Source organism: Dromiciops gliroides, chromosome 4, assembly GCF_019393635.1.
Source record: "Dromiciops gliroides isolate mDroGli1 chromosome 4, mDroGli1.pri, whole genome shotgun sequence".
NCBI classification, from domain to species: Eukaryota; Metazoa; Chordata; class Mammalia; order Microbiotheria; family Microbiotheriidae; genus Dromiciops; species Dromiciops gliroides.
The window spans coordinates 214947808-214972148 of record NC_057864.1 but is presented as its reverse complement, the minus strand read 5'-3'; the positions used below and the strand labels follow the sequence as shown (position 1 = coordinate 214972148).

General features: G+C 47.9%; 1 protein-coding gene across 2 annotated transcripts in view; it reads left to right on the top strand.

Annotated features, from left to right (window-relative positions):
- The window catches only part of BAHCC1 (BAH domain and coiled-coil containing 1), a 154320-nt gene extending 133386 nt beyond the window's left edge, over positions 1 to 20934 (top strand). For both annotated transcript variants that reach the window (XM_043963687.1, XM_043963686.1), the window contains 14 exons: positions 3646 to 3757; positions 7351 to 7615; positions 9440 to 9634; positions 10143 to 10456; positions 10899 to 11006; positions 11702 to 11831; positions 12289 to 12403; positions 13004 to 13079; positions 13512 to 13620; positions 15698 to 15817; positions 16215 to 16388; positions 16991 to 18180; positions 18765 to 19001; positions 19779 to 20934. In XM_043963687.1, the coding sequence (XP_043819622.1) occupies positions 3646 to 3757; positions 7351 to 7615; positions 9440 to 9634; positions 10143 to 10456; positions 10899 to 11006; positions 11702 to 11831; positions 12289 to 12403; positions 13004 to 13079; positions 13512 to 13620; positions 15698 to 15817; positions 16215 to 16388; positions 16991 to 18180; positions 18765 to 19001; positions 19779 to 19985 (3352 nt within the window). In that variant the 3' untranslated portion in view covers positions 19986 to 20934. The remainder of the gene's footprint in view (positions 1 to 3645; positions 3758 to 7350; positions 7616 to 9439; positions 9635 to 10142; positions 10457 to 10898; positions 11007 to 11701; positions 11832 to 12288; positions 12404 to 13003; positions 13080 to 13511; positions 13621 to 15697; positions 15818 to 16214; positions 16389 to 16990; positions 18181 to 18764; positions 19002 to 19778) is intronic.
- The last annotated feature ends 3407 nt before the right edge of the window (positions 20935 to 24341 follow it).

The window sequence follows — 24341 nt, the reverse complement described above, 5'->3', positions numbered from 1 at the left end:
CCCCCAAGCTGAAGCTGTAGCAATAGCCAAAGCCCAGGCTCTCTGAGAATGTGGCAGAGGAGTGTGAGTGACCTACTCCTGATCCTTGGAGAGAGTCCAGAGGAGGAGCCAGAAGCAAATATTTGAAGGCCTGTCATGTACAATTGGGATTAGCCTTGTTCTTAGCCCTAGAGGGCAGAGCTAGGAGCAATGGGTGGACACTACAGCGAGGCAGATTTATGCTCAGTATAAAAAAAAAACCCAACCCATCAATTAGAGCTCTCCCAAAATAGAATTAGTTGCCTTGTAAGGCAGTAGATTCCCCTTCATTAGGGATCTTTAGGCAAAGTATGGATGGCCACTTTCTGGGGGTGTTATAGAGACAATTCCTGGTCGGGTCTGAGTTGGGTCGGATGGCATCTGAGGTCCCTTCCAAAATCCTGTGATCTTGGATTGCAGCTCCCAGGAGAGACCATCTTTCTGTTTCCTGGCTTGAAGGCTCTCCCAGGTCATCAAAGTTGGTGTCTCTTAGAAGAAATTGGCCCCAAGAAGTGTTCTGCTGAATTAATCCATATATCAATAAGCATTTATTGTATATCTATTATGCATCAGGCACTGAACCAGGTGTTGGGGATACAAAAACAAAAATCAAACAATACAAACCCTCAAGGAACTTAGCTGTATCAGAGAAAACCTGTATATGAGCATATGTATGTATGTAGGAGTCAGAGTCCCTTAGGCAGTTGGATGTTGGACATCACATCCCTCTGTCAACTCCTGCGGCGGCACTGGTGCCGAACTGTATTGGCTCTGCCTCTCCTTTGGATCTACCAATGTCGTGGAGAGGGAAAATCTGCTGCATGGGCAACAGCTTGTTTTCCATATTGATCCGCCCAGGCCAGCGCCCTGGAGAGGACACTCCAGCTACTCCTCATGGGGTAGATACAACACGGGATGCGGTAGTTACCGGTTATAAGTCAGGAGCTGCGGCTCCCGTATCAGACTGCACAGCCACACTGTGGCCTGTGGCTCTTCAAGGCACTGATCCATGGTCGTCCGTGACTGGTGGAGGCCTACTAACAAAATAGATATATGGTGGTTTTAAAGCAGGAAGTTGTTGGTAGCTGGGTGTTGAGCTAAGTATTGAAAGAAACTGGGATGGAAGAAGCAGAGGTGAGGGTTGGGTGGACTGCAAAGGGAGTGTGTGAAGAGTGAGCCATGTGTAATAAGGCCAGAAAGCTCATTTGGACCAGGTTGTGAAGGGCGTATCACTTTGGCAGCTATGTAGAAGAAGTATGGAATGGGGAGAGAGGTGAGACAAGTATGCTACAAGAGGCTGTTCCCACTACTTTAAAAGAGAGGGGATCAAGGCTGTGAGTGGAGAGAAGGGATCATCTAGGGAGAGTCTATGAAGGAACAAACAAGAAGACTTGGGGACAGATTGGATATGTGTGTGAGGAAGAGTGAGGAATCGAGTGTGACACCAAGTCAGTGACAAAGGATGGTAGTGCTGAGTTTTGAAGAAAAGATAATGACTTCTGCTTTTGGCCATATTGAGTTTGAGTTGCCTGCAGGAAGGACATCCAGTTTGAAAGGTCCAAAAAAGAAGTTGGTGATACAGGGTGGGAGCTCAGGAGAGGGACTGGGGCTGCATCAGGGAAAACATGTGCCTAGGGATAGTAATTGAACCCCATGGAATCTAATGAGGTCATCAAAGGAGAAAAGAAGAGGATCTATTTTCCCATTCCATCAAGCTCTTTAGTCTTTAGACAAGAGTCCTACCCAACAGCTCTGCTTCCTGGCTGTGTGTGGGTCTACAGGGAAAGACATTCAATTTAGGGCTAGAAGAAGTGATCTTAACCTTTATTGTGTCACGGACCCCTTGGCAGTCTGGTGAAACCTATGGACCTCTTCCCAGAATAATGTTTTCAAATGCATAAAATAAATTTCATAGTATTGCAAAGGAAATCAATTATATTGAAATATGGTTATTTTTTCCAAAGGTCACAAGCCCAAGGTTATGAACCTGTGAGCCAGAAGGAACCTTAGTCATCATTTACTTACTTTGTTCATTTTTTAAATGAGGCTATCTCTTTTTTATTCTTTTTTTTTAATTCTAAATTCTCTCCCTCTCTTCCCTTCCCTACCCAAAGAGAAGGCAAGAAATACAACATCTATTGCAAATACATATAGTCATGTAAAATAAATTTCTGCATTAGCCATGTTCCTCCCCATCCCCCCCTCCAAAAAAAGAGCAAGAGAAAGAAAGTAAAAAATGCTTCCATCTGCATTTTGAGTCCATCCATTTTAACTAAGGCTATCTTTAGAGGCCAAGGGTCCATTCTATCTTTTCACATATACCCACTGGCACCTAACCTCAGCCTCCTGTGATAAGTCAGACAATCCCCTTAAAAGAGAACATCCTTAGCTACTTGGATATACCCTCCCAGTGCCTATCTCCAGATACAAAGTTTATTGTATCCTGGCATGATGATCTGAAGAGAATCTAGGTGATCTACTTGGGAGCTACATCACCTCCATCTAAAGGAAACAATGTCAATTTCCAGCAATACTTTTAAGAGCAGATGATATGGGGAACTACTCAACTAGTTTTCAGAAGGGCCCCTTTCAAAGACTGGCCTAAAAGGACCATAACGTTGTCTTAGCAGAAACCTTAAATATTCAGTCAACATTTAGTAAGCTTCTGTTATGTGCAAAGCTCTGTGTTCAGTGGTCTGGGATAGCCAAAGATAAAAGAGCAGCTGCTCTCAAGGAGGTAGGGAAGGCTTAGATATACAGCCTACCTTATTTTGTAAACTGTGTGTATGCATATGTGTGAGCATGCATGTATATATGTACGCATGTTTATCTGTATATAAGCATATGTATATATACATCTATGTGTGTATATGTATTTATAATACATCCGTTATTATTCCTGTTTCAGTACTAAATCTGGCACATTTTTTCCCCTGATTAATTTTTGTGACAGTGAGACATTACTGTCTTTTTCTCTAGTCTCCTTTTTTGCGTCTCTCCTGGGTTTTCTTTTTCCTCTCTCTGAGATCCCTTTTCCTTTTCTTTGTTATATTAGCATCCAGTCTTCTTAGCCATCCCTCCCACCCTTGCTCATTTCTTTGCTCTTTCTTCTCTCCTCTTCTCACAGCCTATATCTCAATCTTTCCATTTCATTTTCTTTCCCCTGTTATCTCCTTTTCCCCTCTATCTCTGTTCCATCTCTATTCACTGTGGAGTTTTTCCCTCTTTCCATTCCCCTGTTTCTTCCATATGCTTTCTCTCTCTCCAATTGTTTTACCACCCTTACATTCTGTTGATCTTTGGGGGATGTTTGAGTGAGCATGTTCTTTGCCGTTTCATCCATAATGGCTTCTGGTGTTGACCTTGGTTATGATGAAGTTAGATATAAGCATCAACTTTTAGATCTCAAAGCCATCTTAGATAGCATCTAATCTAACTTCCCCATTTTACAGATAAGAAAACTGAGTCCCAGAAGAGGCACATGACTTATCCTTGCTTCTGGGTAGCTTGTCAGTCAAGGCTAGAGCCCCCAATCGAGTTTCTGACCCACTTTCCAGTGCTCTTTCTACCAAGCCAAGATGCTTCCTGTGGGACTTAATCATTCTTTGCTCCTTCTCCATGTCTCAGATCTGTGAAGGCCAGCCTAAGCATCCTGTGTGCTGAGTTACGGAGTGAAGGGGAGCCCAAGAAAAAGAGAAGCAAATTAGATAAAGGCGTCTACAGCAGCCTCAACTCCCAGGTAAGTCCTCACCCAATATCCCCACTCAGTCTGTTTTCCATGCTCTACTCCCACCATTTCCCCCCTTTGGTATCCCTGGTTTACTCGGGGGTGATCCCATTTTATTTCAGCCTTGCAGCCATGGAAGAAATGTGTTCCCTTTTCCCTTTTCTACCATCTTTCTGTCTGTAAGGTTTTAGGTGATTATTGTTGGCCAAAGGTTTTTAAATTGTTGTTAATGGACCTCTTACCAGTCATGGGTATGTTGCCAACTACTCACTAACCTAGAATTCCAGAGACTCTGGCATGAGTGCCTTTGGGAGCTGCAGTCCTTAAGTCTTTCCAACCTAGTCAGTGAGTACCATGTACCGAGCATCTTCCCTGTACAGAATCCTGTATCCTGTAGGTTATCCAGTCATCAACAGCTTATGGATCTTGGCCACTCCCCGATTAAGCTTCCAGCTGGCTATGTTATCACCCCAACATACATGCACATGCACATGCACATGCACACATAGGGAAAGTAGGAGGCCAGCAGCAGCATTCCCATCTCCTTCCTTGCTTTTCCCCTTCTCTCAGTAATTATATTATCAACAACCCTCGCCCTGCCCCTAGGCTAAAGCTTTGGTGAATCAAGAGTAGCATCTCTCCAGAAAAAGAACCTCTTTTGGGAGGTAAAGGGATATAAGAGAAATAGATATAGTCTCTGCCCTTGAGAAGCTTAAAATCTAATTTGAGCAGCTAGGTGGCTTGGTGGATAGAGCAATGGGTCTGGAATCAGGAAGACCTGAGTTCAAAAACTTACTCCAGAACTTACTAGCTTTGTGGCCCTGGGCAAGTCACTTAACTAACCTTTGCCTCAGTTCCTCAACTATAAAATCTTGTAAAACCCGCACAGGGTTGTTGAGAAGATCAAATAAGATAATAATTGTAAAGCATTTTGCATAGTGCCTGGCACATAGTAGGTGCTATATAAATGTTAGCTATTATTATTAGTTGTAGAAACAGATCATATAGATATAAGAACTGAAGCTGTTTAAGAAAGCAAGTTATCAGGCAATAAAGAAATATTTATTGAGAAACTTGCCATTCATTTATTCATTCAGCAAATATTTGAATATTTCATTAATGTACAAAGCACTGTATGAGGCAATGAGGCTTAAAAAAGAAAGATTCAAAACATGGTACTTTCCTCCAAGTTACCAACAGCCTACTGGAAAAAGTCCTAGATGGGGAGTCAGAGGACCCAAGTTCAAATCCTCTCTATGCCACTTGCTACTTTTGTGACCTAGGGTAAAACACTTTACCTATAGGCCTCATTTTCCTCATCTATAAAACAAGGGGTTGGACTAGAAGACTTCTAAGGTCTTTTCCATCTCTAGATCTATGAAAAAATGAGAAATGGTATCAATACATGTGGTGTAATAAGAAATTCACAGGTGGGACAGGGTGGTGCAGGCCTGTAGTTGCTGTTAAAGGATCCTTGAGCACAAGAGTTCTGAGCTGTAGTAGGTCTGAAGCCAATCAGGTGCCTGCAACAAGTCCAGTACTAGTATGGTAACGCAGTCCAGGAATGGGATTGGGCGTCCAGCCCACCTCAGGAGGCCAGAACCAACCCAGGTTGGAAAGTGAACAACAGGTCCAAGCTTCTGAGCTCTTAGATGGGGAGGTTGGGCCTGTGAGTGAGTGAAATAGAGGGGGCCCATTCTCAGAAAGAGAGAGAGGGAAGAGGGGGAGAAAGAGCTGGGGCGAGTGACAGAGGCCCCAAGTTTGAATGCTTACTCTGCTACTTGCTATCTTTGTGGCCTTCGATACTCACTTAACTTTTCTAAGCCTGAGTTTCCTAATCTATTATTTTTATTATTTATAATAATCCTAAAATGATTTAGATCATCTCCAAGTTCCCTTCTGGCTCCGAATTCTTTAATTACCCAGAGTAAAAAATAATACTTGTAGGTATGTCACTTAACCTTTCTGTGCCTCAGTGGCATCATCTGGAAAATAAGGGGCTAATACTTGATGGCTTCTGAGGTCCCTCCCAGCTAGCTCTATCTATGACTCCATACATTTCACTTTAAACAAACCCAACATAAGAAAATCCAGATTTCTAATGTGGTTAAAATCCTGAGTGAGTCGCCTTGCAGAGAGATCCCTTTAAAAAACAAACTCTTCCAGGACACTTTAAAATATGGTTCAGTTTACAGAAAAAGAACATCTCAGGGACACATCTAGTATGTTAAGCAAGACCCACCCATAGCACAAATTAAGTATTAACTAGTAGCAAGGAGATGCGGGGTCAAGGTGACAAATCCTCACTCTTACTCCCAGGGTAAGAATCATCTGAAAATTTTGTCATCAGAGAAGTGAAGACCCAGATGGAGTCTATGGCCAACATTCAGAGACCCAAAGATCTTTTTTTTTTAGTAATAAACATTTTTTATTTATAATTTTGAGTTCCAATTTTTATCCCTCTTTCCCTCCTTTCCCTCCCCCTTCCCTAAGGGGGTAAGCAATCAGATTTGGGTTATACATGTACAATTATGTAAAGCATGACCATATTAGTCATTTTGTACAAGAAAACTTGAATAAAAGAAAAAAATGAAAGTGAAAAATAGTATGCTTCAGTCTCTATTCCATCAATATTAGGAGAACCAAAGATCTTAAAGGGCCTATTCCCCTCTGCCCATTTCCCCAACACAACAGAGCCAGCCCCTCGTCCCATACTCCCTGCAGCCTCCCCAAGGCCAGTCTAGCCTAGAGCTAATCTCTCTAATGCACTCACACCATTTCAGTGACCTTTTCCCCATCCCCATCTGAAGATGCAAGGCTAAACTGCTCTCCACAGGCAATTCAGTGTGTCAGAAATGTGCCCTCCCCTCCCTTTTTTTTTCCCTTTTGCTTTACAAAAACCAACTCTCGCCAGACACTTTGGTAAACTGCAGTGGCCACAGTGCCCACAACTTTCTGGGTGTCCTTGGCCCCTCTGGCCACCCACATGGAATCCAGAACGGGCCAGGGTAGGGGAAATGGGATCGCAGTGGTCTAGCACCAATCTTCAGCTTGTCATCATGGAACCAGACACGGTCGGATTCGGGAAGGCCCAAACAAATCGGCACCATTTCCACCCAGTCCCAGACTTTGCCTTGGCTGCTTTGAGGCTTGAGGCTCCAGTGGAGTTGGCACAGTCTAATCAGGGCACTCAGCTAAAGGGAAACTGAGAAAAAAGTCCATACATCCTTCTCTCATCCCATTCTACCAATAACAGACAGACAAAGTTTGGCCTTCCCCTCAACATGAGTACTAGACCTATTACCCCCCACCCATTTTTAGCTTTTGGTGAGATTTGTTGCAGCTTGGCAATTCTGCCAGAGGCCAGTGGGCTTTTAGGATGATTTGCTGCTTCTGTGCTTTTCCCAAGAGGGGAGGTGAAGTGTGAACAGAGCCAGCGGCCCAAGCCACCAAAAAACTTGGCCCAGTAATTCAGCATCACGGGAATTTGCCCGGTCTGCTTGGGGATGGGGACCTCAAGCTAGAACACCCTGCCCCCCACCGGCCATATAGATGCAAACAAGGACCAAGCACTGAGCAGTTTCCCTATTTGGGTTGTTCCACAGGAGAAGGTCCGGTGCAAAAAGAGTGGATCCCAGAGCAAAGTGGCCCAGCTGAAACCGAAGGTCAGAAACAAAGGTTTGCCAGCTGGCATCAGCCCCTTCCGGCGGAAAGAGGCCAATCCTGGTGGGCGCATCCAAAAGAAGCTTTCTCGAGCCAAGAGCACCAAGGTGGCCTTGGCAGTCAAGCACCCACAGCCAGAAAGCGATGGCAAGGACAGCCCCAAGTTCACAGCCAAGCCCACAGCCACAGCAGGGGGAACTGAGGCAGGCAAGTATTCCCGGGCCCACTTTTCATTTCCAGGGAGAGGTGGACAGGGACCTCGTGCTGCCAAACTCAGGTGGGAACAGTTTGACAGAGCATTCTGGACCCAGTTTCTTCCTCTGAGTGTCTGGAAGATAGAAGCAGAAAGGAGGAGAAGGGAGGGACCCTTCACTGGTGGAAAAATCAGATTAGGCTGGGGGTCTACAGAGCATAAAATGAGATGTGATTAATGTATGTCCTCTGTTTCCGGACCTCAGCAGCTGACCTTTCTCACTAAGATAAGGGCACGGGGTGGGGGGTTGGGGGCAGGGAGTGAAGGTGAAAGAGATCTCAAAGAGGGGATGGAAAGCAGGGATCTCCATTGGGAGACCATTCTTGATCGTTCTCACTGAGGACTGACTCCCTCCCTCCTCCTGCTTCCCCATCCCAGAACCCAACAAGTGGCCCTGGAAAGCATCTTGGAAAATGGAATTTTAAAATAGCCCTGGCTTTCTTCCTGTGAATCTCCAGCCCAGGATTTGACCTGGGAGCCTGCAGGATGTGTTATCAGGCTCCAGAAAAACAACACATGCACACACAAGAAACACAGCCCTGAACAAATAGATATTTCCTCCCCATTTTCCCTTACTCCCCCTTCTTCCTCCTTCCCCTGACCTATTCACCACACACACACACACACACACACACACACACACACACACACACACACACACACACGCCAAAAAAAAAAAAAAAGAAGGGTGACAAGAGCCTCTCATTGGAAAGAACAAAGCAAAGTTCTGAGGGCTGGAAGAGGGAAAAGGAAGCAGGAAATAGAGAGCAGGAAGAACTCTCTGGATAGGAGGTATTCCCTGGGAGCAGCTGGCTAGGCCAAGAGATAAGATCGGAAAGCCAGGAGGGATCTTGCTGAGTGAATTAGGAAAGCTCTGTACCCTAGGTCCTGGGGCACGCCCCAGCGGGTCAGGCCCTGCAAAGAGATGGTGATCTCGGCCTCCCAGACTTGCGGTGAAGATAAATTGAAATGATGGGTATTGCCTTCCACAGACATAAGGTGGAGTGGGTTGATAGCTGCTCAGGAGATGATGGGTGTCAACCCCATTCATCATCTCCTCACCCCTGTTGGCCCAAACAAGACTCAGAGCAGGTCACGCTATTTCTTAGGCTCTGAGCTTTCTCATCCACCAAATGACTAGATGATCTCTGAGGCCCCTTCAAGCTCATTTTACGGGTTCCAAGCCCACCTTATTTTGTTGCCCTCATCCTTTTTTAACCTCTCCCACTCCCTTACCTTTAACTAATTTCCAAGGCAAGGTTGGGGTGAGGTGTGAACAAAAGTTAAAGAGATGAGCAGTACCCCTGAATCCCTGCCCCATCCCCCATTTGCAGAGAACTTCATTCTATACCCATTAAAGATGCTGCCATTCCAAATCTGGTGAACTGAGGACAAGGCTATGGATGCTCCAAAGTAGGGGTCTTTAACTTTTTGGGTGTCATGGACTCCTTTGACAGTCCGGCAGAGCCCATTCTCAAAATAGAGGGGGAACAAAGCCCTTCTCACAATAATGTTTTTAAATGCATAAAAATAAAATACATAGGATTATAAAAGAAACCAGTTATATCGAAATGCAATTATCAAAATATTTTTTAAAAAAATAAAACCAAGTTCACAGATCACAGGTTAAGAACCTCTGCTCTGAAGAGAAGGCCTCTCCCCTTGGCAGAAATCCCAGGAGAGACAGTGATTGGCAAAGCATAGATGCTCAGGGGAAGGTGAACTGAGAACCTGGGCCAGGGCCAGCTAGAAGTATTTTCACTCCTCTCTTCTTGCAGGTGGAAACCAGGATGGGGACTATGACAGTGAGGACTGTGAGGGACTTGCAGGAGATGAACTTCCAACCAAGGACCTCGGCCCTCCCCTCCATACAGGGGCCAATCCTACAACACTGGGTCCCTCGCCATCCTCAGTGGTGAAAATGGAAGCAAACCAGAAGGCCAAAAAGAAGAAGGAGAGGCAGGGCTTGCTAGGTAACTAGGGGAGGGAATGATGGATGGCAGAGAGATAGAGGAAAAGGAGGAGTGACTGCTAACAGGACTGCCCCCCCACCCCCATGCTGAGGGCACATGCCAATGAGGGTGTGGAGGGCAACTCCCTCCACTACCACCCTCAAACTCGGTCCCTGTTAGTGATGGTTTGACGGCCTGGCAGCTGAGGGACTCAGGGAACATTCAGAGAGCAACCTATCAGCAGAACTCTTTTTTTTTTTTTCAAATAACTTTTTGTTGATATTTTCTGTTTCTCCTATCACCATAGCATCCCATGTATCCCTGCCCCTCTACCTCCCAGAGGGCCATCCCATATGCAGAGCCTATTTTTAGCCTTGGTTTTTGTCAGCCTTTCTCACACTCATCGCCCAGGACAGAGGGCACCAGATACATGCCCCCCTGCTAGCTCCAGCCTTTGTGGGTACCAACATATTGGCACTCAGAGCTCCAATAACCCTCAGCATTTTTGTCTCTCATTTTCCCCCCTAAGGGTCCTGCCGAATAACCAGCCCCGAGGGTGAGGTCAAAATTAAAAGACGGGCAGTAAAGCCTGGAGCCGAGACTCGAAAACTAGAGCGGGCCCCAGTGCGCAGGCGGCCAGGAGTCTGCGATGGAGAGGGCAAGAAGAAATTGAAAGCAAAGCCCAAAGACAGCCTGCGCCCGGAGCCTGGAGCTACACCCAGTGGGGATGATCTCTACAGCCAAGCCAGGGCCTTCTCTTCTCGGGAAGAGGGTGGGAAGCTGGCCAGTGAGCGACTAAAGAAAGCCACAAGGAAGAGCAAAGTGTTACAGTCAGCTCTGAGGGTGAGAGGGCTGAGTTGAATCCAGGGAGTTTCCAGAGGGAGAAAGAACAGTGGGAAATGATAGCCCTCACTGTTTCTGTGAGGCTGAGATGGTACCCCTGAGCATTGTAGCTCAGGAGGGGAGACAGCAAGGCATGGGGGCTGGGGCAGCCAAAGCCAGGAAGAGACTCCCTTTCCCCTCCACACAGCCCCCCGATTATGGCACTTCCCTATGCCTACATCCTTCTCTCTCTCAGGGCAGCTTCTAAGGTCATTGATCTATTCCATATTGAGAAAGAGCCAACATGCCCTCCATGATAGGCATTATTAGCCTCATGGAAAATTGGGCAGGCTATGGAAATACGGCCAAAACAGAATCCACCACATCTGACACCAGTCAAGCAAGGGTCCGTCAATGAGTACAGTCTCTGACATCTTCTCTCTATCTTGTTCCCCCCCAACAGCGGAAGAATGGGGCCTTGTCTATCGCCTTGTCACCCCGAAATGCCAAGAACATCTTGAGCAAGGGCAAGAAGCTAAGCAAGGTGAAGAGTAAGGCTGTCAGCAAGCAGGTAGGTTCTTTCCTTGCTTCCTTCTCTTCCTTCCTTCCTTCCTTCTCTTCCTTCCTTCCTTCCCTCCCTCCCTTCATTCCTTCCTTCTCTTTTCTGCTTCCTTCCTTTTCTTTCCTTTCTTCCTTCTCTTCCTTCCTTCCATTCTCTTCCTTCTCTTCCTTCCTTCCCTCCCTCCCTTCATTCCTTCCTTCTCTTCTCTGCTTCCTTCCTTTTCTTTCCTTTCTTCCTTCTCTTCCTTCCATTCCCTTCCTTCCTTCTCTTCCTTCTTTCCTTCCTTCCCTCCCTCCCTTCATTCCTTCCTTCTCTTCTCTGCTTCCTTCCTTCCTTCCTTCCTTCCTTCCTTTCACTCTTTCTTGGAGGAAGAGGGAGGGTAAAGTCAGAGCTTTGAGGGAAAGAACCAACCCTTGCCTGTCCCTGGGGACTGAGGCAAAGTGGGGCTGGCTTGGGACTCAAGCAACTACATAGAAGCCCACTGGAATTGCCCACTTGTCTCCATCCACAACCTGCTAAAAGGACCAATAGTCCAAGAAAGAAGTTGAATGAGACTCTTCTGAGCAGGACTATCAGAAGACCTGGGTTGGGGATGGGGGAGACCAGTGAAGATGTCCCTTGGGTCTTCCAAGAGGTGGAAGCTCAGCACCCATGGGTAACACATAGGGAGTGCCCATGGGTCTGACCACGTGTCGCCCTCCTAGGGTAAGGGCCGAGCAGTGAGCCGGCTGCTGGAGAGCTTTGCAGTAGAGGATGACTTCGATTTTGATGATAACAGTAGCTTCTCTGAGGAGGAGAACGGCACCCTGAGTGGAGACCAGGGCATAGCTCATGGTGAGTTGATCCATCCCAGCTCAGTGGCACACACTAAGACCTCCCCTCCTCCCAGTGCATGTAGTACTGGCTTGTAGGCATTTGGGAAAGGTAGGTGGTGGTGGGTGATGGTGGGTGGTGGATGGGTGGGGTCACAGAATAGGAATGGGGAGGAGAGCAAGCCCTGGCCCTCATCCACACAGAACATCCCAGGGTCTCCTCTGGAGGCCAGAAGTTTACAGGTCAGACAGAAGTTTGGTAGGGGCAGAGCCTTGAACTGCCCTCACTGGACTGGCAAGTTTCCTGAAGGCCACACCAGCTTTCTTCTTAGGGGCTACCTAAGACCACACAGCTTTCCACCCTAGATGGGTTCCCCTCTATGTTGGGAATCTATACTTGTGAGACCTGAATCCTGAAGGGTGGTGATGAGTAGTGGGAAGCTGATGGGAGTGTGCCTAATGCCCCAATTGCCCTTCAGTCCAGTCATGTACCATCCACAAAGAAGACCTCCAGGACGGGCTACATGTGCTCATCCCCAAGGAGGACAGCCTGCTGTATGCTGGTAGCGTGAAAACCCTGCAGCCTCCGGACATGTAAGGATGGCCACCCCTCCCCCCTCTCTCAAAAAGATCTGTGGGGGGAGGGGGTGGTGTCAGTTTGAGAGATTAACCAGGAATAGATAACAGAATGTGTGTAGGAGAGGCTGCCCCACTGAGGAGGGCTGGGAATAGCTGTCGTGGAGAAGGAATCTTAGCGGGCATCTAGTCCAACCACCTCATTTTACAGAGAAGGAAACTGAGGCTCAGTGAGATTAAATGACTTTTGGAGTTCAAAGTCAGGTCTTATTTCTCCAAGTTTAATGCTTATAATAGAGAAGGGGAACCTCTTGCCCACCTCCCCTAGCAGTTTTCTTCTAGTAGCTCCTTTCCTTCTTGGCTAAAGGTGGGAGGGACCCTGCTCTCTTCCCTCATCTACTATGTGGCTGGAGGTTGGTACGGGGCTTCCCAGGGTGACTTCATTGGGCTGCATTAGACCAAGTGTTCTGTTTTTTTTTTAAAAGCATCTCTTCTCCTCAACATCTCCCTTACATTCACTCACTCATACCCTGGTGAGGACGGTGCAGTTTCAGGGGAGTGGAGGGTCTCCATCCCAGGACTCCTTTTCATTGGCTCCTTCCAACCTCTGCTTTTCAGCTACAGTATCGTGATTGAGGGCGAGAGAGGAAACAGACAAAGGATCTACTCCCTGGAGCAACTGTTGCAGGAAGCTGTGAGTTCAGTGTCTTAAACGATAACCTTTCACTTTGAGATGACCCATTCCCTGGCGGGGAGGCCCTGTGCTCCTCCTTCTGTCAGCCCCAAAAGCCCTCCCCCCTCTAAGTCAGAATGTAGGAATAGCTCCCAGCCAGAGGCCCCAGGGGCTGGAAGGACTTTTCCTCTTTATTTATTCCTGGAAGAAGCCCTTTATCTCGGCTCTACCGTCAGCCCAGGGCCTGACACATAAACACTTCCCTTCACCAGCTCCTTCCCCAAGGGCAGGTTATGTGGAAGCTTGAATCCAGCTGGGTGTTCTTAGTTCATATTGGGCAGGTCCCTCCAGAGACCCCAGACTCCCTGCCTGCCACCCTGTCCCATAATGCTTTCTGGGGATCTCGCCTAACCCAGTTCTTCTATTTCCCCCTCACACCTTGTTCCCATTCAGGTCCTTGACATCCGGCCCCAGTCAAGTCGCTACCTCCCACCAGGCACCCGGGTCTGTGCCTACTGGAGTCAAAAGTCTCGCTGCCTGTACCCAGGCAATGTGGTCCAAGGTGAGAGAAGGGATACAGGGGTCAAGAAGAGAAAGGCCATGGGGTGAGAGGCAAAATGCACACTGGAGGAGTGTTTCTGCTTCTCCCCAACCCTTCATCTTGCTCCCCTGCTTCTGTCCTCTCCCCCACCCCCACCGTGGATGGTGAATAATGCTGTGACTAATGCCCTGGGCCACCATCGTTAGGTGCCAACAGAAGATGCTTCTTTCAGTGCTGGGAGGAGACGACAGGCAGGCTGACATAAGGATACAGTCGGAGAATTTTAGAGCTGAGAGGAACCTTAGGGGTAATCTAGACCAATTCCCTCATGAGGAAACAAGCTCACAGAGAGGAGATGAGTCAGGACTAGAGCCCAGTGCTAGTGTCCCTTCTCCTCTATGGCACTGCCTCCCAAGAGTTGCCTTTCCTCAGCATCCCACACCTAGAAACTCTACCCTCTTGGCATCCCCCAATCTACCCTGTCCAAATTCTAGCCACCTTCAACCCAGGGGCAGCTAGGTGGTACAGTGGATAAAGCACTGAACCTGGATCAGGAGGACCTGGGTTCAAATCTCACCTCAGACACTTACTAGCTGTATGACCCTGGACAAGTCACTTAACCCCAGTTGCCTTAAACATAAGGGGCCATCTCTAATCATCCTGAGATATGTATATATATATAGATATATAGATATAGATATAGATATAGATAGATATATATACACATATATATCTTGCCACTGGACCCAGATGGCTCTGGAGGAGAGAGTGAGGTTGGTGGCTTTGCACAGCCCTCCCTCACTTAAATCCAATTCACTGCAAGTTATGACATTGTCACCCCGATGTCATGGTCCTCTTTGAGAATGAAGGACAAATGACAATCTTCAATCCAATCTCCCCAGTATCACATCTCTTCTAGTATTCCTTGAACATTCTCTCTCCTCTGTCTCCTTCCACTTCCCCATAGTAACCATACTTCCAAAGGCCCACTGCCACTCCTTACACCTATACCTCTGTTCCTTAGTCTCACCCCCTGGCAGTATCCTGAGCTGGGACTGGTCTAACTGAAGACCTGAGAGGAGGAGGAGAGAGAGAGAGCCAAGGAGTTTCTTGGCTGGCAGTGACATATTCCTGCTTATACAGAAGCAAGATAATAGAATCTGCTCTGAATGTCACCATTGGAGTAAGGAGTAGCAGCCTTAGGGAGGGGCTGTGAGTGGGTGAAGGAAGGGAGGAGCTCTTGCTGCTGCTGCTGCTGCTGCTACTGCTGCTGCTGAGCTAAGCAAAAAGAGTCATTATCACCCAATGAGCCCTCAGCCTGCAGCCATTGAGAAAACATTTAAATGGGAATTAGCTCTCCGTTAGGGTGACCCATTCCAGCCCAAACCTGGGAATGAGGGAGTGGGGGAAGGGGCGTGAGGAATGGCTAGGTCGGCAAAGAGGCCCTTTGGAGGGGGAAACTCGTATCCTCAGCTGGGTCTGTCCGACCTCAGCCTTGTGGATCTCAGGGTGTTGGGTCTCTGCAGAGCTGGGTGGGAGGCCTGAATTCTGTGTGTGCGTAGCACTCCACATGGGTCTCTCATCTGGCGAGTACATTGGAAGGGAAAGGAGCATGATGAATGGTAATAATATTGCAATGAGAGCAGAGTGGCTGTTAGGAGTGAGAAGAGATGAAAGCCATCCGTTACCCAGGGCTGGGGGTGGGGAACTCCAAGGTCGAATGTGATCTGGGAGCTGAATTTTCTCAGTGTCATTTGTCAGCGGCCCCTCTGGGAGCCCTCTCCCTTCATCAATCCCCATCTGATTGCACAAGGCGGACCCCTGCCTCACTCTGCCTCACCTCCAGGGCCCCCAGACACACCCCAACTCTCCACAGAGCCCCTTCCTCATGTGCTTTTCCATCTAGTATTTACCATCTACAGGTGCTTAGAGAGATAGTCGCTCCATGTGTTCCCACTCAAGGCAGGATGAAGAGTGGGCAGGGTGAAGGCTGTCTTGATAATGTGGGGTCCTAGCTCCTGCCCTTTGGCATCATTTCTGGGCAGTCTCTCCTGCCTCTGCCCCCAGGGCTTAACCTTCTGACCTCTACCACCTGCAGGTGCCTCCAGTGATGAAGAAGAAGACCTAGATTCAGTGGTAGTTGAGTTTGATGACGGTGACACGGGCCACATCTCTGTATCCAATATTCGATTATTACCTCCAGACTTCAAGATCCAGTGTGAGTCCACTTGGGGGGCTAGACAGTGCCCTTGCAACTTATAGGGGAGAGGGAGGTTCATCTAGTTCAATCATCAATCACCTGAGATCATTTCTACCCTTAGGTCCCCCACCCCCACCCCTTAGTTTACTTGACTCCCATCTCTGTTTAGAATGCTCTCCTGCTCAAGGATGAGTTCTTTCTGAAACCCCAGCATGAAATTGGGGTCTAAGTTCCTTCTTGCTGTAACAAAGAACCATCCTGAGGGGGCAGGGATGAGTAGAGTGTCCCTTCTGCCCTGCCTCCAGCCCTCCCCAACCTCCCATCCTGTAGTCACAGAACTATCATTCTGGGTGAAGAACGAACAAGGGTGGGGTGAACAAGAAGGGATGAAGAGATGGCTGGCTCTGAATTGCAGGCACAGAACCCTCCCCAGCCCTGCTCGTGTCCAGCACTTGTCGAAGAAACAAAAGATCTTCTAATGATGCTCCCCCACCCAGTGAAACAGCACCCAGTCTGTCTCCTGAGGGACGGGATATCCCTGAACCCTCAAAGAACTTGGGGAAGAAGGCTGTCAGCAAAGAAAAAGCAGGTACTGAAAGGGGGTGCTTAGGAAGATGCTAGAAGAGGGGGAGCCTCAGACTGCATTTCCTAGAGGGACAGATAAAGCATTGGGCTCATGTGAAAGGGGAAGGCAGTGTGGCTTTGAGATAGGGAGAAAGGTACCTCTGTTGATGTAGAGGGTACAGAGATAAAGGGGCACTGATACTGCTGGGACCCCACAGGTAGGAAGGACAGGCAGCCACCTGTTACCTAAGATATTGCAGTACCCGCAGACAACACTTTTGAAACATAAATTGTTAAAAATAAATGTGTATATTTTTATGCTAAGAAATCACCCTCTCCATGACACCGTAGTATTTCTTTTGTGATAAGTCAGAGTCCCTTATGTTAATGATGAAGGATCAGAGCTTTCCACAGACCCACAAGGTGCTATTTTCAGATCTTGCTGAAAGCACACAAGAGCCTCGTCCCCACTTGGACGAGCTTTAGTGAAAGACTAGAGGGATGATGGGATGGGATGTGAGGAGTGGAGGCCAATGTCAGCAGTGTTCTGGGAGGTAGTTGGGGGTAAGAGGGAACAAGGAAAGAGCACTAGGACCTCTCTGATTCTACTTCCATTTCATCCCACAGGCAAAGCTGATGTCTTAACGCCAGTGGCCAAGACACCAGTGGTAGCAGCAGAGCACTTCCTGGGCCGAAGAGGCAGCCCAATGCTGAGCTGGTCTTCAGTGGCACAGACTAAGAGGAAGGCAACGGCGGTGGCAGGAGGAGGAGGAGGGGGAGGAGGAGGAGGAGGAGGCAGCAGCGGCAGCAAAAGCACAGGTGTTCTCCAGAACCTCTTCCAGCTCAATGGCAGTGCCAAGAAGCTGAGGGCCCGAGAGGCCTTATTCCCCATGCACAGCATGGCCACCCCCGTCTTTGGCAATGGCTTTGGGGCAGACTCCTTCAGCAGCATAGCCAACTCTTATGCCCCGTTTGCAAGTGGGGCAGGGCTGGCCCTGCCTGGGGGTGCCCACAAGCTGCTTCGGGCAAAGAAGGCAGAGCGGCTGGAGGCCGAGAAGAGCGGACGTCGGAAAGTTGGCGGGGAGTTCCTGGTCAAGCTGGATCATGAAGGGGTGACCTCACCCAAGAACAAGAACTGTAAGGCCCTGCTCATGGGCGACAAAGACGACGGACCCAAGCTGGGGAGGCCCTTGCCCACCCCAGGCTATGTCCACCCAGCTCTAGTCGGCAAGGAAAAAAAAGGGCGGGCTCCCGTCCACCCATTGCCCATGGGGCTGGCGCTTCGTAAATATGCAGGCCAGGCTGATTGCTCACTGCACTGTGACAGCGACTGCCACAGCTCCTACTCGGATGAGGATGAGGATGGGCTGGCAGGCAATGTCCCCTCTCGGTTTCTCACCCGCCTCTCTGTCTCTTCCTCTTCCTCCGGTTCCTCCACATCTTCATCCTCAGGCTCCATTTCCACATCCAGCCTCTGCTCCTCAGATAACGAGGACTCATCCTACAGCTCGGATGATGAGGACTCAACTTTGCTGCTCCAGACTTGTCTCACCCACCCTGTGCCCGCCCTTCTGGCGCAGCCTGAGGCCCTGCGCTCGAAGGGGGGTGGCCCCCACCCTCATCCCCAGCGCTGCTTCCTCGCCAAAGCCACTGCAGCCGGTGGCAAGACCAAGATGAAGCGGAAGGAGGCCCTGAGCTTCTCCAAAGCCAAAGAGTTTTCCCGAAGGCAGAGGCTGCCCTCCGTGGAAAATCGGCCAAAGATCTCAGCCTTCCTGCCAGCCCGGCAGCTGTGGAAGTGGTCTGGGAATCCCACTCAGGTAAGGGCTGGGAGTTGTTGGACCCCAGAAGGCAGGGAATCCCAGTCATCTCCCTCAGAGGGTCCCAAGGAGGGAAAGTTGGTGTGGGATTTGGTAGAGAGAGACTACTGGAAAGCTTCAGAGATTTACAAGTAATAATGTTCTCCATTTTTCTCTCTCTCTCTCTCTCTCTCTCTCTCTGTTTCTTTGTGTGCGTGCTTCTGTCTCTGTATGTTTCTCTCCCCCACTCTTTATTTCTCTTTCTCTCTCCCCTATCTCTCTATTTCTCTCCCTCTCCCTCTCCCCTTTTTCTCTCTGTCTCTTCCTCTCACACCCCCCCTTTCCTCCCTCCTCTCTGACCCCTTCACCCATCTCTCCTCATGTTCAGATATCCTAGCTTTCCCCAACTGTCTATCTTCTTCCTTGTTTCCTCACTGGCTACATTCCTGTTACATGTTTCACAGCATTTCCAGCATAGTCTTGCCTGCCGGCACGCACACACACACTCCTCTCCCACCTTCCCAATTCCAGCCCTTCATTCCTAGCACTTTCCTTCCCTCCAGAGAATTCTTGTCCCTCAAAGCCTTTCTTCGGTCTCTCTGCAGAGGCGGGGAATGAAAGGGAAGGCCAGAAAGCTGTTCTACAAGGCAATCGTTCGGGGGAAGGAGACGCTCCGCATTGGGGATTGCGCTGTCTTCTTGTCAGCAGGCCGGCCCAACCTACCCTATATCGGACGCATCGAAAGCATGTGGGAGTCCTGGGGCAGCAACATGGTGGTGAAGGTGAAATGGTTCTACCACCCAGAAGAGACCAAGTTGGGCAAACGACAAAGTGACGGGAAGGTGAGCCTCTTGAGAAGGTCTGGGAGCTCACTGGGGGAGGTGGCTTCCTGGGGGCTGACCTCAAGGAAGCAAGCTGACTGCTGATTTGATGCTTTGAAGCATGAGAACTAGGGTGCCCTTCTGCTAGGCTGGGTCTTCTTCATACTCCCACAGAGTTCTTCTGTCCTTAAAGGGGATTGTGCTATCTTCTAGCTACCAGAATCCTACCTCCTGCCTAGGAATTGAGTTGATTTGCATTATAACAGCCAATATGCCTTGAGGCTCACCCTTGGTTCTCAAAAGATCCAATTCTCCGGGTAGCTGCTGTGGATAGAGCTCTGGCCCTGGAGTCAGGAGTACCTGACTTCAAATCCGGCCTCAGACACTTAACGCTTACTAGCTGTGTGACCCTGGGCAAGTCACTTAACCCCAATTGCCTCACTTAAAAAAAAAACCCAAAGATCCAATTCCCATTAGAAGTTCACCTCTCCTTCAGAATCAGTGATGTTGGGTGGGTGCTAGTCAAGGAGAGGTATCACAAACAGTGGGAGCAAGGACCTTCATTGCATCTCTTTTCTGTCCTGGGATAAGCTACAAAGAAGCTTAGAAGTCATTTAATGCAACCCTTTATTTTACAAAGATGGAAAGTCACTTTCCCCAGAGAGGAGAAGTGACTTATCCAAGAAGGTTACATGGGAGTGAATGTTGGCACCTGGGGACACCCCCAGGGAATAGAAGCCAACAGTGACTTAGCTGTTGATCCAACCAACTCTTTCTATCCTCCCCCCCCCCTCACAGAATGCCCTGTACCAGTCATGCCATGAGGATGAAAATGATGTTCAGACCATCTCACACAAGTGCCAGGTTGTGGGGAGAGAACAATACGAACAGATGACACGGAGTAAGAAATACCAGGACCGACAGGACCTCTACTACCTGGCAGGGACCTATGACCCCACCACAGGACGCCTAGTGACAGCTGACGGTGTGCCCATCCTGTGCTGATCCGGGCAGTACCACTGGAACTCACCACTGCTTTGCATGAGGGGGTGCACTGAACAGCTCTCCCCAAACCCCACCCCAGGGCAGTGACCTCCCCAATCATCGGAAACTTGAAAACTGTTTCATCCTCCTCCACCCTGAGCCTCCCCCTACCTACCCCCACCCACTCAGATGGCCTCTGCTTCCCGGAGCAGTTTCCTCCCCAGGGATGAGGAGGAGTGTGGATCACGGAAGAGGAGCCAGGCCTGATGACTGGCAACGTCGGGGGTCTTCCATCCAAACCCCAATCAGGACCCTCCCTGCCTAACAACACAGCTTTAAGGCAGGCCCCACATGGCGCTCCAAAATGGAGAGTCTGAGTAAATATGCAAAACCCATCACAGCAAGATTCAGGCTTTTTAAATTATTATTATTATTGTTATTATTATTAATATTAATTATTTTCCCTGGAAAGAGAAAGCTCTCTGGCTTCAGAAACCAATTCCCCATCTGACTCTGATCCTGCTAGGCCCCGAGGTCTCTTTCCTGGGACCTGGACTGAGGGCCACATTCCCCTCAGTTGATTACACACACACAGACCCGTGGATTTCCACCTCTGTTTTTCTCCCCAGCATTGGCAGTTCACAAGAGATTAGAATTCAAGCCATATTTTCCCTAGTACCTCTGACTGTCTCCCACCAGGGAAAGCAGAAATCAGGTGTATTGTCTATTTATTTCTCTATGTAAATATTGTATTTCTTCGGGGAAGTTTTATGGAAAAAAAAACAAATAGAAAAAAAGAAGGTTTTTGTGAGTGTGAGTGTGTGTGTGTATGTGTGTGTGTGTGTGTGTGTGCGCGTGCACATATGTGCGTGTGTTGGGAGGGATTTGGGTTTGGGAATTTTCTTTGAAAATGCACTGTTTTTTCTCAGCCTGGCTGAGCTCCAGGACTGGGCTAATCTGTAAATATAGAGGCAGCATTTGGGTGGGCGGGTAGGGGGTGTTAAGGGCCAGGAGAGCAACTGGGGTCACTCCAGTGAAGTGTTCTTAATGAGAGATATCCCACTTTAATTCACTAATCTCCTTGTGGAACTGTGTTGATAGAAATCACACCCAGGTCTCTTTCCTTTTATACATCCATCCTTCTCTCTCTCACACACACACACACACACACACACATAGGCTATTGGGGGGGTTGGGGAGAGTGGCATGAGGGTCCCCTCCTAAGAAAAGATTATAACTTATTCTCAAAATCAGTATCAACTGTGTCCCTCATCCCTCGGGGGCAGGAGCTGGGGGTGGGGGACAACAGCCATATTTATCTTACCTCTATTTTTAAAAAGGAAATCTACAAAATGGGAAAAGTTAAATGAGGTTAAAAAGCGAGAGAAAGTAAGAAAAGGTCATCTTTTCATTTTATTCATTCTGTATATTGCAAGTTCTTTCCTAGTTCAGTTTGCCATGGTTGACGCCATGTCCCCTTGTCCCTACTAGCCCAAGAGAAACTAGGTACCTGCTGTCCATCCAAGACAATGGAGGCTCAGGCCTCCTCCTCCCCCACCAACTTTAGTGTCCCTTCCTATTCATTTGTCAATATCCATACAAGGAACACCAAAAACAAAACAAAACAAAAAAGACCCCTACACTGGCTTAGGCAGGACTGTAATCCCCTCCTCAACCTAGCGCCTCAATTTTATTTTTCAAGTCAAAAACCCTGCAAACAAACAGTGATGATGTATGAAAATTATACCTCAGTTCTCAGAAACTCAGGCAGAGATAGATCTACCTTTTCCTTCTTTCTAGCTCTCTTGTGATAGCCCTTCCTCCATTTAAGGGTAATGAAGCAGATTCCCCCTTTATCAGGTCCCTTCCTTTCATTCTCAGCCCCCTGGTTGAGCTGCAGCAGCATAGAAAACTGGGACAGATTTGCTTTTTTTCCAATGTGCAGAATAAGAGTAAGAAGGAAGGAAGGAAACTCCCGTCTAACCTCATCCCCCATGTACTCACCCCTACCATTTCCCCAGAATCATGCTGTATGACTTTTCTGGCTTTCTTGGTGGGCAGCATGGCCACAGGACCACATGGCTGCTTCTCTCTCTCTCTCTCTCTCTCTCTCTCTCTCTCTCTCTCTCTCTCTCTCTCTCTACTATCTCTCTCTCTTCTATCTCTCTCTCTCCCTGCCTCACATCTAAAGTCAGATTGAATGACTTTCCATGAAAACATCCGACAATAAAAGAGCAAACCAAAGCAGAGAAAATGCCCTCCCCATCACCTTGCCACTTTCTTTCCCCCCTGCCCCCAATGCCCTCTCTGACCTCCTGGCCTTTTGGTGGCTAGGAAGCCCTCTCTGTGACACCCCTGGGCAGGTGTGATGAATACTGTCCGCCTCTGACCTAGATGGGGCCCATGTGGAGGACAATCAAACACAGCTCTCTGGAGCACATTCTTTTCGTGAGGAAATCAAGTCCCATCCTTCCCCTCCCAGCCTTCTCCCCTTGGTGCATGGGCTTTGGGTATTGATTGCCTTCTTTGATTACCTGTTTTTGGATTTTTCCCCCGTGATGATTTTTTTTTATTTCCCTTTTGCTGGTTGGGTGGAGATGGAGATGGAAGTAGATGCTGTCGGCTAAGTCACCCCTGGCCATGAGATGATTGGTTGCATCGTGTCGGCCCCTGGTCTCCCAGAGCCTTCATCATGTAGTCTGGCCAGGACCAGTGAGAGCATTTGCCAAAGAAGGAATGCATGCCTTCCAGATTGGACCATTGTTATACAGTTCAAATTGTTGTGGCCTTGTTGTGTGGTATTTCGCTTTCTTCTCTAAGATTCACTCAACATGGATACCTAATGCCCTTTCTTAACTTTTTCTCCTCTTAACTTAAAAAATCAGTTCATCCCTTGAGCCCCAGAGTATTAATAGGACAACAAAGAAGCGATATTAATGTAATGGGTGGCACAGTAACTCCAAAGACTGAGGCTGTCCAGAACTGTCTGAGAACTGAACAGCAATATTCTTTTAGGAAAAATCATAATAGACTGTCAGAACTGGAAGAGATATTGGGGATCATCTAATCCAAAAATCTTTATTTTCTAGTTGACCAATTGAGTTGGGCCTGAGTTGAAAATATGAGTTCTTTTAGAGCATACTACATATTACTCTACTGGTCTCAGACTGATAGTACAAACTCCCTGGGCTTCTATGCCTCCTAAGGTGGCAATTATTAAATGGTTGGAACAGAGGGGAGAAGCAACAGGGGCCAGGTGAGAGGGCCCCAGATTGGTCGACCACCTTTTAGAGCATCCCTTCCTGCCCTCGCCTTTATATGAACCATTGGGTTCTATCACTAAACAGTTTTACTTTTCTTAGGATGAGCCCTCTTACAGAAATCCTTTGGTAATAACAGGTACAAAATATCTGAAACTAGTAGATGCCACAGTCAAATATACTTTTGAACTTTACTCCTAAAGGTGACATTCATGAGATTTCTGTGTCAGGGCTCAGGTCTTCCATCTCACTGACTCCTATCTAACCACTGCTGATCTCCCTCTCTCCATCCCACCTATACCCCCATCCCTCACTTCTTAGCCTTCCTTTCCTTAGAAGAATGAGGAACAAATCAATGGTGTCCCAAGAGGCAGCCTGACCCATGTCTATGCCTTATGGCTTCCAGTTTCCAGGCAATGTGACCCTGGATCAGAGGACAATGGCAGAAAGTTTGGGGGAGAAAGGGCCTTTTATTTATTTGGGGGTATCCCCCAATGCCTCAGTCTTCTGTCTCTTGGCATGAGTGCAATATTTGCTATCTATGGTTTTCTCCTTTGGTCGCTAAAGTCAAAGGCAGCAACCTCCTCCAGGCCCAGGGGCTGAGGATCCTTTTTTTGAGCTGAGGAAACTGATGGGATTCCATCAAAGACTAGCTCACCCCTTCACCCCACACCCCCATTGAAAGTTCCACTTTTGGTCTGAAAATATACAAGGATATTGAGTGAAGAAAAAGTGATTAAGTGACAAGAGAAAGTGAGGACAATGTTGTTGGCTGAAATTAGAATCTAAAGCTATTTTAAACCCCAAGTACAGAAGAACGGAGAGAGTGAAAGGGGAAAAAAAAAGACCTTTTTTTTTGTCCCTCTTGTTGAAGTTTCTTTTCCTCCTTGTGTTGGGTTTTCTGTTGTCTTTCTTTCTTACTTTCTTTTGTATAAATAACGTGAATTCCCCTCCCTTTCTAACCGTGGTTAAATGTTGTGAAAGCCGGTATTATTGTAAATGTGTAAAGTATGATGATGGTTGGAATTTTTTTTCAATGTAAACACTAAAAATACAAAAACAAAACAAAGGTTTTATGAACAACAAACTCTATGTAAAGGCATTTTAGTATTAATTT